This window comes from Acanthaster planci, linkage group LG17 (assembly GCF_054643075.1).
Source record: "Acanthaster planci isolate LZ-2023a linkage group LG17, COTS_SCS, whole genome shotgun sequence".
NCBI lineage: Eukaryota > Metazoa > Echinodermata > Asteroidea > Valvatida > Acanthasteridae > Acanthaster > Acanthaster planci.
Genome location: NC_141793.1, coordinates 320,756 through 333,428, shown reverse-complemented (window position 1 = coordinate 333,428; position 12,673 = coordinate 320,756). Strand labels below are relative to the sequence as shown.

Below are 12,673 nucleotides of genomic sequence, written 5' to 3'. Positions count from 1 at the left end.
AAACACATCTTGGAAACGGTGCTTAGCGCAAGCTGGTGTCCTCTTCATATCGATATTTATTAGCAATTTTCACAATCCTTCGTCTATTAAATTTCTGACTCAACGCGTGTCAGCGTGTAACATTCCTTCTTAATGCTTAAAGCGGCCTTTGCTATTGTCAAGATAATCAACCTTATCAATGCCGTCATATAGAAAGCTAGTCGTGATGTCAAGCTGTTACTTGTGGGTTTCTGTTAACAGTTAAATAACAGGATTTTGCCAAGGTAACAAATGCATTTTAAAAAGGATCTTCTACAAGATCTCAAAATGAAGTAATCGATGAAAATAATTTTGGTACGGGTATTGGCTGGTGGTTGCTTCATTTCTGCTCTGGGCGTCGTGGTGAAGGGATGGCAATTCTAAATTTTCTTCTTTTGGTGTTACATGTTCTCATTTACTATGACGTAGCTGCCCAACAAATGTGAGTTCCTTTTTTTAAATTTTAAATTAAATTGGAATCAAACCGGCAGTTTGGAAGAAAAACCTTTTCATTTTAGTATTCTATGTCTACTTAATAAGATTTAAACTACAGCAATTTCAGTTGTTTTTCGCAGATTTCTGGATTCATGGAGCGCGTGCATAATTATCACTAATTACCGACTCCGTGTTAAGTGTGGACTTGAAGCAGTTCTTGTTTTCTTAAAGTTTTTTTTAAGTTCAGATTATCAGCTAAAATGGTAATTTCAATGCGGATATAGTTGTGTTCTTTAAGTCCTCTAGTGTGTCTGCTCCTGTGTTAGGTGAGTGAGGCTTTTGGTTCTTAGGATAGACTTTTCACGCTCAGTTACTGCTCCGAAACTAAATTTTGTCATACCTAGAACTCATTTCTGCGATGATACGGTAACCAAGGATAGGACAGTGCAGGTTTCCCGGCAGAACTTAACTATACCCTGCCAGGAGGTTAATCAGTACTTCGCCCTCGGGTTCCTACTGGATGACGAAACGACAGTGGGCATTGTTAAGGAGGATCCTACTGCAAACTGCTCGGTTTATAAGTAAGTATAAACAAGATGTCAAGAGACCGTGTTCTCTCTTTGATTAAGGGGCCACTGTACGTACATGATAACTTTCCTCCAGCTGTTATTTTTGTAAGCGCTTATAGGATACAACTCAAAGGTTCACTGTTGAGACACTTTATACTGACGTCAAACTATGAATTTGAATACTTGATTTTCACCACCGACGCCTTTTAAAAATGTCTAAACTGTAACTCCAAAACTATTTCCCTATTTAATTTGACGCAATACGAAAGATTAAAATATTCTCGAGCAAAGTACAAAGACGTTTAAATGAAACATTTATTTGTGTAATTTCAAGGAATTTCAGCATTTTAATTAACAATAATGAAATTTATTAATTGAAAAGCAGTGATTTCTTCCCGTTTCGGGAAAAACCTTGTAGTTCCCTGAGTGTCAACATACAAAGCAAACCTTTCAGACTTCTTGTTTATTTTGCTCAAGATATTTGTTTATGAAATACACTTTACTTTCCGATGATTTGTATCTGGTTAATAGACCGGCTTCCCAGAAATTTGTCGAAGTTGAGGAAACAGCACGAAGAAAATGCTGCGAGGGATGGGAAGGAATGCTCTGTGATCGAGGTAAAACTAGAAAAGAAGTTTATAGTTTTTCTAGGGATGGATTTGCGTCGGTGAGAAGTTAATTAATTTTGGATTACACGTCAGGCAGGACAAAAATCCAAAATTAAGTTCTGAGTAATTATTTTTAAAATCACGACATTTAGACCCCATGCAGCCATTGGATTTGAAGAAAGGGGAATATCTGGAATGCTTCATTTTGCTGTTAGAAAAAGTCATCAACGTTCACCCCGGAAATATAATTGGATTTAATGTAGACTTTGATCCATCCTCTTTATTGACTCAGCAATTTGCAATATTGGCTGCAAGAATTCAGGCACCTGCGTTGCGCCAAACAAGTGCGCATGCCCAGAGGGGTTTAAAGGTGACCAGTGTGAAGACCGGTTTGGTAAGTCGCCCTTTACCTACATAATAACTGCGATTTTCATAAAGATTGAACAAGTAATTCCAGGAATTGCTTCGTTTTCTATTTATTCATTAGCGATCCACTGTGGTGGGTTTTATTGAAGTACATCTTCAACCATTGAGACATGTCATATATATTGATAGTCAATTTTTTTTAACTTTTGAACCCAATTTGAATAATTAGATTTTATTGTTGTTGTCTTTAGATGAGAATGACCACTACTCGGAAGGTTTTGATGAAGGTATGAGCTTGAATTTGTCATTTTCAGTAGGCAATATCATTCTCTGAAAATTACAGCTCGCAACTCTTATGGAAGACAGGGTGGCACTTTCTCCTAGAGGTCACTGCCTTCTGAGCACTATCCAGACACAAAATATCTTTGCATCTTTACCAGCCACTCTGCTAACGAAAGTTGAAATATTTTGTGAAATTGTAGTTGACTTTCGTCCGCCTTTCGCAACTTGCATGATGTGGGGTACAAGTCACTACCGCACTTATGACGGTCGAAGGTTTGACTTCGAGGGGGGCTGCACGTACGCACTGTCTGCAGATGTTGAAGGCACTTGGAGCATTCATGTCAGTAACATGGAATGCGATAACCCTGAGACTTGCAAAAAGGTGAATGTGGAGAACGACTTAGATCACATACTTTGTTTCAGTTTGAGTGAAGATTCTACTACTGTATAATTCCATGTTTATTATTATTTCAATCGTCAGTTTCGCCTTCGAGTACTGATAACAGCAAATTGCCTTTACAATGACGACTGCTTGGTGACTCACGTGCTATTTAATTACTTTTATTTCAATTCTCAGCGTTTAAAGTTTCAGCTTGGCCAAGACATCTTGGAAACCGAAGGAGGAATGATGGCATTCAATCGCAAAATCGTTGAATCCATCCCGTTTCAGACTAAAGGTTAATAATTCTCAATTTCTCAATATTTCATATTGTCAGTGTCATAATAATATTATGCCTCTTTTATACAGTATCTGAAAATGTCCTCCCAGATCTTTACACCCTTTATTGCACTGAAGGAAACGAATCTCATCAGTCGTTTTTTGTGGGGCGAACTTTAATTTTCCAGACATCTTGATAGAGAAGGAGGGTGATTTCTTTTATCTTGACTCGGGATCTGGTTGGAGAAGCAAGTTTGACAACGAATCCACCGTGTACGTCACACTAAATGAAGAGTTAATGGCGTCCGTTACTGGCTTGTGTGGTAACTATGACGGCAGTCCAGAGAGTACGTCAGTCTAATTCCTTGCAACAACAAAAACAAAAAATGTTTCGAAGAATACAAATATTCTTTACAAAGAGATTGCATCTTTGGCCTTTGAATCAGAAGTAGAAATAAAGTTTCTCCGTAAAGCTGATGTAAAATCACTTAAAATCTATATTTCTGTGAAATTTACAATTTGGTTGTAGCTAAGTTGTTATATACTTATCAATCAATCTTGCAGATGATTTTACGACTAGGAATGGAAGCATTGCTTTAAATCCGATTGCCTTTGGACAAAGTTGGTCTGTTGAAGACGAAGAGGTAAAACGGTCAATCAATTTCCAATGGCAAAGCAAACCAATTAAATATATTAACTCTCGTTTACTCTTCGTAGTCCCGCTTCTGCAATGTTGTGTGGACAAAATAGTCTTGTCCCCTAGCTTAGCTTACTTACCACAGACGTCTTACTGCTAAACTAATGAATTTGCACCTGCTAACTTCAATCCATTTGCAGGCATGTGCAGAGACAGTTTCACCATCGAGTCATCCCTGTCAGCAATACGAAGATTACCTAGATGATGCGCTGAAGCACTGTGATCGGTTGAGAGAAGAGCCATTCTCCGTTTGTAATCTGCAGGTTCATAGTGGCTTGATTCGCTCATTGCATGAGTTATAGATCCATCGATTTATCGGTCACTTGGTTTCAGTTTCGGTTATTTTTTCTCTTGCTTGGACGCTTGTGGTTGACGGATTACTGACGTAGCTCATTGCTTGGGATGCTTGCTTGTCATTCACTTGTCTGCTTCAATCAGCAGAATGCTCATTTCTGAATTTCAGGTTGATCCTGGGCTTTACCACGATGCATGCCTGTATGATCTTTGCTTACATGATCCTGATAATCGGGCGGTTCTGTGTTCATCATTGGAGGCCTATGTACGTGAATGCGCTAGTCTAGGCATTGCCATTTACTGGAGGGAAGATGGCTTCTGCGGTAAGTACAGTTTAGCATAGTTCTGTCTTTGGATTTACCTTAAGTATTTTTGGCTTTTTAAAGACTTAATTAAACGATGTCGTTTTGTACTAGTCAACCTTGGAAACTTAGGCAACATGGCATTATGAATTCGTTCAATTTGATCCACAGACTTTCCTTTACTAAGAGAAGAAATCTTACAAGTACAGGCCTAATTCCCATTATTTGTTCTTGATTCAGAGAAATCATGCCCTGGTGGTCAGATCTACAAAGATTGTGGATCAGCCTGTCCAAGGACCTGCGCTTCTCTTAACTACGGTCAAGACCTGGACTGTCCAGACACCTGTGTCCGTGGCTGTCAGTGTCCTGAAGATTTATATCTGGAAATTGAAGGAGATAAGTGTGTCACGGCTGAAGAGTGTTCCTGTTTGGTGAACAAAAGAGTATATCACCCTGGGGACATAATTCAGAAAGACTGCAATACATGGTGAGAATAAAATTGACATCCACGGAAACTTTGCTATGTTTACATTCAATTTGTCATAGTTGGAAATGAAATCTTGTTTGCTTTATTGCACATACTGACTTGACAAAGAGTGGGAAGATGTTTATACGTGAATTAATACGAGCCAGTCACAATAGTGCGCCACCAAGAGTTTGCAACGCATTGGCCAATCAGAACACGCGAAATTTGTCGACCCTTTCCAAACGCACAATAAGTCGACGAATTCCGCGCATTGCAATTGGCCAACGCGTTGCAAACTCTCGGTGGAGCACTATTGTGAAACAGCCGTATTGATGTATTACTTCTCTGCCGGGCTTTCGGTACATGTGTCATCACGATTAAAGATGTTTTGAATTTTAGCGTTTCATACTTTTAAAATCTTTAACAGCACATGGCGAGAAGGTCGCTGGGACTGCACTCACGATATCTGTGACGCTACCTGCTACGTCATTGGAGCATCTCACGTCATAACCTTTGATAAACATGAATATTCATTCCACGGAATGTGCGGATACACCTTGGTAGAGGTAAGTCAAATATCATTGTTATAATTTCTAATCTCTTTAGTCTTGACCAATGAATTTGCTTAACCTTTACGCACCTTGTCTTTTGTGAAGGACGCTAAAGGCAAATTCAAGATAGCGGCCGAGTTTACGGAATGTGGCAGCGGTGGAGAGGTTACATGTGTCAGTTACCTCAAGATTACCGTCGGCCAAACCACAGTCCAACTACATCAGAATCATGAAGTTGAGATAGACGGAGACATAGTGACACTGCCGTACCATTCAGACGAGTTTAACATCATCCAAGCGTCCTCGGTATACATGTTGTTTGAGAGCGCTGGGTTTCGTGTGATGTTGGATGGCTTGATGAGTGTGGAAGTCACCTTGGAAGCTGACTACAATTACGAGGTAAAGATTTGTAACAATGGAAGTGTGATAAGGCGTACAGTATATGTATTGAACCTGAGCCATCTAGAATTCTTATCAAGCCTCACACCTGCTCAATAAGTATTGATAAGGAAGTTGATTTTCCTAACCTATCTTGTTTAACTGTAGGTTGCTGGCTTGTGTGGTTCCTTCGATTACAACCAAGAAAATGACTTTACCACACGCAGCCAAGATATTGTCTCCGATCCCTTTGTCTTCGTCAGTAGCTACAAAGTCATCCCATATTGCATGGACTTGGACGAGTCCAATGCTTTTGACGCTTGTGGAGTCAACTCTCAGTACGCAGCGCAGGCTGAGCGCCTGTGTGCGTCGCTTCGAGATGATGTCTTTGCAAAGTGTTCTTACGTTGTAGAGGATAACTTTTATCACGAGATCTGCCTTGCTGATGCTTGTGGGTGTGGCGACAAGGAGGCGTGTTTGTGCAGTGTGATTCAGTCATACGCTCGACAGTGCGCCCTCAACGGTCAAGTAATTGACGATTGGAGGAACATTTCTTCATTAGCTGATAGTTGCGGTAAACAGATTTATGCATATCATTTTTTTCACTGATTAGGTTAAATTTACTGTACTCGTTAATTAATAACCCTAGCACTGATTGATCAGTTAATTAACTGAAAACTCGCTTGGTTGAAAAATTGATTTATTGGACGGAAATCATAATAACCTTTTTGTTCCGCTTTGAATCTTTTGGTGAAGGTAGCAGTTGGTTTGTGGCAGCATCACGGAAGGATATCTTTTTCTGAATATGTGTGGTTCTGAAAAGAATCGGAAAAAACTTTCATGTTCAAGTTCTTCCTATCGGCTGGGCTATACTTTAAGAGTTATGCCTGTAAATGCAAGTTTAAGGAGATGTACGCTTCTTTTATCGCAATTAGGTGTCATCTGTCCTCCTGGCCAAGTCTTCAGGGAATGCAGCTCAGCTTGTGGTCAGTCTTGCGCTGACATGCCCTACCTTGACCGTTGCTCAGACCGTAAATGCTTACCTGGATGCAGTTGTCCCGGCAACCAAGTCTTAAATAAGCACCATGTTTGTGTAAACGTATCTAGCTGTGAATGTGCTCATCTTGGGAAGACATATCAGCCGGAAGAGCTGATTCCTTCGCCGTGTCAGACATGGTGAGATAAGACACCATTGTTTTTATCCGGATGGCAGAACAAGATGCTTCTTTGAATCTTTGAACTATGCAATACCTGCTTGTATCCAAAGTATCTTTAAACATGCTTTGGATGCGAAAATTTGGATGATAGATAGAGATAAAATCTTTGAAATATACATCATCAGCGTGCAAACCCATATCATTTCTTCGGTTTTGTTGCAGTGTCTGTACTAACGGCTTGGTCACCTGTGAGATATTACCGAATTGCCCTACCACGTTGGATTGTCCAAACAACTTGGTATTCTCTGAGCATGTGTCACAATGTGAACTGACTTGTAGTGACGTCAAGAGTATGATGCCATGTCCTTACCAGACAAAGCCTGGCTGTACCTGTCCAGAAGGACTTTTGCTTCACGTAAGTCACAGTCAAAGGATGATATTTGATTATTCTTTACATTTTGTATCGGTATTGAAGAGGAGGGGGCATAGGATTAAACTATCAAACACTCCGACCAACATTGTATACTGACAATTTACATTCGAATTACAACTACGCAATAAGCAGTGGGTGACGCAGCACAAAAATCTTGAACAGTCATCTCTCTGACTAACCTAATCCCTTATAATCCAACACAATCAGGTTGATGTTTGCGTTGAACCGAGTGCCTGTCCTTGCACACACAATGGATTGATGTATGAGCCAGGATCAAGCATCATCGACAACTGCAATCATTGGTAGGTTACTTCGGAACAATATTTGACTTTATTGTTATTTATTTATTTATTTATTTTTACAAAATTATAGATGTTTGTTCAATTTGTTTTCTTTTAATACAGCACTTGTCACAACAGAACATGGCGCTGCACATCGCATTCTTGTCCAGGTAAAAACTTCTTAAACAGTCCTGCCATAGCTAAAAGACTTTTGTTCTAAGCAGAACAACTGATGACTTACTTGTGAATCTCTTTCTTTTATCTAGCAACCTGCATGGCTGTCGGTGATGCCCATTACTCCACCTACGACGGCAGGTCTTATTCCTTCCCAGGGCGATGTCGTTACATCCTTACGAAGGAGATTTACGGAAATTTCCTCGTAACCACCCAAAACGTTCCTTGTGGAACTGATGAAGTGATTTGTACCAAATGCCTACATGTTCACATCAAGAGTGTGTTAATAAAATTACTGCGTGGACGTCCTGTGATCGTGAATGACAACCCGGTGAATCTTCCTAAGGTTTATAATGAGATTACAATCCTTAAGAGCGGAGTGTTCACCATTATACGATGGGAAGAAAAGCTTGAGGTTCGATGGGATGGAGGTGAGATTTTACAATTTTATAATAGGGCAATTTATTTTAACATTTTAACCTTCTTTGTCAAGAAGCACTTTTTTGCTGTTAGCAGTAAACGTGGACCGCATGCCGTTTATTTTTGGCTTTGGATTAAATCCCGAAATCGTGACAATAATTGCAATGATTGTAGCTGCATATCCAAAAAGGCGTCCTAACGGCAAACCTTTGTCTTTGTACGAACAGCCACTCGCGTGTACATCAAGGTCTCTCCCCATTTTGCTGGTAGTACGGTAGGCCTGTGCGGTAACTTCGATAACAATGCAGAGAATGACTTTACCAGTCGGTACGGAATGAAAGAAGCTCGAGCAGATATTTTTGGTAATAGTTGGAAGGACAATCCATTGTGCAGTGATGTAGACGGAAAGACACATCAAGATCAATGCCAGGTGAGATTGAACAAGAGCTAAGAACAGGTTTTGATGTGACTCTGTAGGTTCTGTCGATATCAGTTAGGGAAAGAAAATATGTGATGTTAAGAAACACCTGTTCCGGTGAGATGTTTGTTTGGATAGGCTAGCCTAATGCCAGTTTGGGCCGGCACAATGCCAGTTTGGGCTGGCGCACTTATCGTGCGCAATGCAGCATGTATTGCTGGCACCGGATCTGCCGACACAGAACTGCGATTTGGTCATTAATTTTTTAAAAACTTTTTCATAAATCATTATTTCAAGTGAACTGCATCTCATGTAATTTTTTCTCAGCTGAATCCCAACCGTATCACTTGGTCCAAAAGGCGGTGCAACATCTTGAGACATGAGATATTCCATCCATGTCATGAAGTTGTCAATCCAGAGATGTACATCAGATGGTGTGAATACGACACATGTGGGTAAGGAACAGTTGGTACTTTTGTAAACTCGGTCAGTACGTTTGTGAACTCAGTATTTTTGTAAACTCCTGTTCATGGTAATCTTACACTAAAGGAATCTTGCTTAAACCTGCATGCAGACTACATACTTTGTTCTTAAGTTGTTCAGCCTTGTTATATTTGGTATTTTGTAATTTTCTTCATCAGCTGCAGCTCCGAGTATGACTGCGAGTGTTTATGCATTGCCCTAGCTGCGTATGGTGAGGAATGCAACAGGCATGGTGTGCACATTCATTGGCGATCCGAGGATTTGTGCCGTAAGCACCATCATCTGCAGTATTCAGATCTCAGCCTTCAGAATGCAGCCTTCTATTCCACAAGAATTTCATTGCAAAAATTTTTTACGATAATGATAAACAGAGGCAATATAAGGCATAAGCTATTTAAATGTTAATAGTTAGAGGCGCCGATTCAAAGTAAACGGATAGCCTATATTTGCATCTACCACACACTCAAAATCACATACCGGTGACAACTGAAGTGTTTACATCACTGTTCTTCACTTTGCATAGCCTACTTCTCAGAACCAGAGAAAACTTCCACATACCTTCCATTCACAATGTACCAAACGACCCTATTTTCTTTTACGTTGCAGCTATGCAATGCGACTATGGCTACGTGTACAAGGTTTGTGGTCCTATCTGTCCTGTAACCTGCGATTCTCTGAGTGAAGAGGCACAGTGTGACTTCTGTAAGGGCTGTGTGGAAGGCTGCCATTGTCCAGATGGAACCATAGAACAATGTAAGTTATAGTCTGATTCAAAGTGTACCATCATTCTGAAACATGTCTTGAGTATACCTGGGTTCCTGTGCTTCAAAGATGACATATAATATCCAGACAGGATTCTCAGCAACTGTGTGCAAATACTCTCGAACACTCTGTTACCGCAGAACTTGACACAAGCCCATGAGTCCACTATCTGGTTCATAAGTAACTTCGTTACAAAGACGAAGCTGTGAATCGTGGCGGACGCACCACGATTTTAGGCTCTCATCGGACGAACGCTGAAGTTACGCGTTCACTTCTGGTTTCATGGTTCCATGTAAACGGCGATCAATGCACATAACTGTATGTGCAGTGGGTGTACAGTGGGCGTGGTTTAAACTGAAGTGACGTCACACTAACGAACCGGATAAGCTTTAAGCAGTGGGCAGTAACTCCACTATCCCAGACAGGGGGAAAAAAAGCTCTAGGCTCAACAGATGAATTAACCGGATAAAGAACTTGATTCAGAGATTTTCTCAGTTATTTTGTCAGTCATGATTTCCATGCCGAGATTTTTGAACTGTTGCTTTATCTCTGCAGACGGCAAGTGTATATCTGCCGGTGACTGCACCTGTAAGCATAATGGCGTACGATATCAACCAGCCACTAAGCTCATCATCGACTGCAAAAACTGGTAAAATGAAAATCCTGTGTTGCTTTGGCCTGTACTGGGAAAAACTGTTTCCCAAGGTTAGATAAAATCATGAAGGAGCAGGAATAGCCGGGACGGTTTGGACAATTTAAAGTGCTATTTTTTTATTTATTGTTTCTTTAAAGTTGTATTTTTTTGCATTTGACTTTCGCAGCACTTGTGAGAATGGCAAGTTTACTTGCGTAGGCGAACCATGCTTTGGTAAGTGAATGCCAATAAGCTATTGAGTATTTTCTAAATCACATTTGAATTGAAATTTGAATGAAGAATGTCCAAATATATTAATAACCAGAGCCAAGATCCAAAATAAGAGAGTGGATGTTATTTTATTCGTACAAGTATTAAACCTTTCATTTAAACCCAGGAGATTTGGTCAAATTTTGACCTGAACTAAAGAAAACCGAGCCAACGTTTACACGTGTTTTTAAAGATTTCATTTTCTTGTTGTAAATGGTTTAATTCACAATCAACAAAATGAGGCTTTCCAAAGTTTTGCACATAGCTGAACCAATTAGTTCCTTGTTGATCTAATTAAAACATTTATTTTGTTAATCATTACTGTTTTCAAGGTGTTCAGAATGGGTGTAATTCAGACGAGTTTCAATGCCTCAGTGGTCGTTGTATTCCTGCTGACTGGGCATGCGATACAGCCAACGACTGTGGTGACGGGTCTGATGAGCTCAACTGTAGTAAGTTACAATGTTTGGATCACTGTCATTCGTTTCAAAGATGCCATACAAATATTAATAATATTTCAACATCATAGAAGTAAGCACCACTCCAGATTGATACCAGTACATGAAGTACAGTAGAATTAAGATTATAGCTGAAGGTTTTAACTGATTCTTCCTTGCGTTGAAAATTTCAGATGACATGACAAAAATATTAACTACTTAACAAACACTGGCGTAGGAAACGGGGCTGGGGGACACGCTCCTCCTTAACAACGTCACTACCTCCGTCGCCCCATTTGAATTTTGGAAAACAAAGAAAATATTTATCAAGAAAAACTTAGACTAAGGCCCCCCTCCCCTGCATCCAGCTCCCCTACTCGCCCGAAGCAGTGAGAATTTTAGCTGTATTGCTGCTAGAATAACTCAACTGCCATTGAGGAGTTTTCAAAATACCTCACGATTGTTTCTTTGTGTTTTTTCAGCAATTAAATGTTGCCCTGACGAGTTCAAATGTGCAAATGGACAATGCATTGAAAGTGTTTTCCTGTGTGACGGGGTACCAGACTGTGCTGATCACTCAGATGAACACACCTGTCGTGAGTCTCTCTGCTGTTTCCTTTTTATTTTTTCCTTAACCACACAATTTGTCATTACCCGTCCGGCTGGAGTCAAAATTTTGGAAGATTCATCCTTGTCAAAAATGGCAAAGAAATAAATATCCTGAAGCCGTATTCTTTGTGCAGCGTCACAGGAGTGCAAGCGGGATCAGTTTCAATGCAAGAAAGGTCACTGTATCCCACTCCATTATCGATGTGATGGGGAATTTGACTGTGGTTTCAACGACACTACGGATGAAGATGGTTGTGGTAAGTAGAATGCGACCTACTTACCCTACAAAAGGAAATGAACTTGTATATTTTCCAAGAAAATCAAAGTTTGGTGTTATTAATTTCTTAAGACCAGGGAATTCCCTCAGCCAATGTAATACCCTTCAGAATGGCAAATAGCTTGTGGTGCTACTTCTGATCTCTACAATTAGGATTCGAATTTGGCTAGTTTTTTAAGTGTCAAGAAAGCTGTCGTTCCCTACTCAATTGTTGCATTTTTCTTCGAAAAACTGGGTTTTTTTACTCCTCTGTTAAAGGTAACATCTGACGGCTTTTTTTGTTTTCACAGCATTTGTCAAGGTTTGTTTTGAACACTACACAAGTAAGAAATTTAATGTTTTGTTTCGTTGTAGTGAAAGCCCAAAGTTGTGACGTCCGAGAATTTCAGTGTTATGAGAGTGGAATGTGTTTACCATTAATTCATCAATGTGACGGACATGACGACTGTGGAGATGGCAGCGATGAATTCGAATGCAGTGGTAAGATCATTCAAGTAAGATGGTCACAGTTTATTCAACTTTATTGCACGCAAAGTGTCTCTAATTAATTAATTCTCCAAACTCTCTGCAGAGTGTGTCTGTCAGAATAATTTCACCTGCACAGAGATTTGCCAGTGTGTACCGATCCGCCTTGTTTGTGATGGTATTCCTCAATGCACTGATCAATCCGATGAGTCTGGTCTTTTGTGTGAAG

At 40.0% G+C, this 12,673-nt stretch overlaps 1 protein-coding gene across 1 annotated transcript; it reads left to right on the top strand.

Annotated features, from left to right (window-relative positions):
- The first annotated feature begins 7,636 nt into the window (after positions 1–7,636).
- LOC147796256 (SCO-spondin-like) lies at positions 7,637–12,248 on the top strand. Its single transcript, XM_087148202.1, has 8 exons — positions 7,637–7,665; positions 9,149–9,258; positions 9,597–9,743; positions 10,308–10,401; positions 10,574–10,620; positions 10,989–11,108; positions 11,837–11,959; positions 12,238–12,248. Exons 1-8 carry the CDS (start codon positions 7,637–7,639, stop codon positions 12,246–12,248), a joined length of 681 nt encoding a protein of 226 aa, XP_087004328.1.
- Positions 12,249–12,673: the final 425 nt, after the last annotated feature.

What these genes read in the sequence shown, in the direction of transcription:
- LOC147796256 (XM_087148202.1), top strand. Translation starts at nt 7,637, where the DNA reads ATGGCGCTGCACATCGCATTCTTGTCCAG. An exon ending in AGATGGAACCATAGAACAAT is followed by an intron (nt 9,744 to 10,307) that starts GTAAGTTATAGT and finishes TTATCTCTGCAG; the next exon opens with ACGGCAAGTGTATATCTGCC. An exon ending in CGTAGGCGAACCATGCTTTG is followed by an intron (nt 10,621 to 10,988) that starts GTAAGTGAATGC and finishes ACTGTTTTCAAG; the next exon opens with GTGTTCAGAATGGGTGTAAT.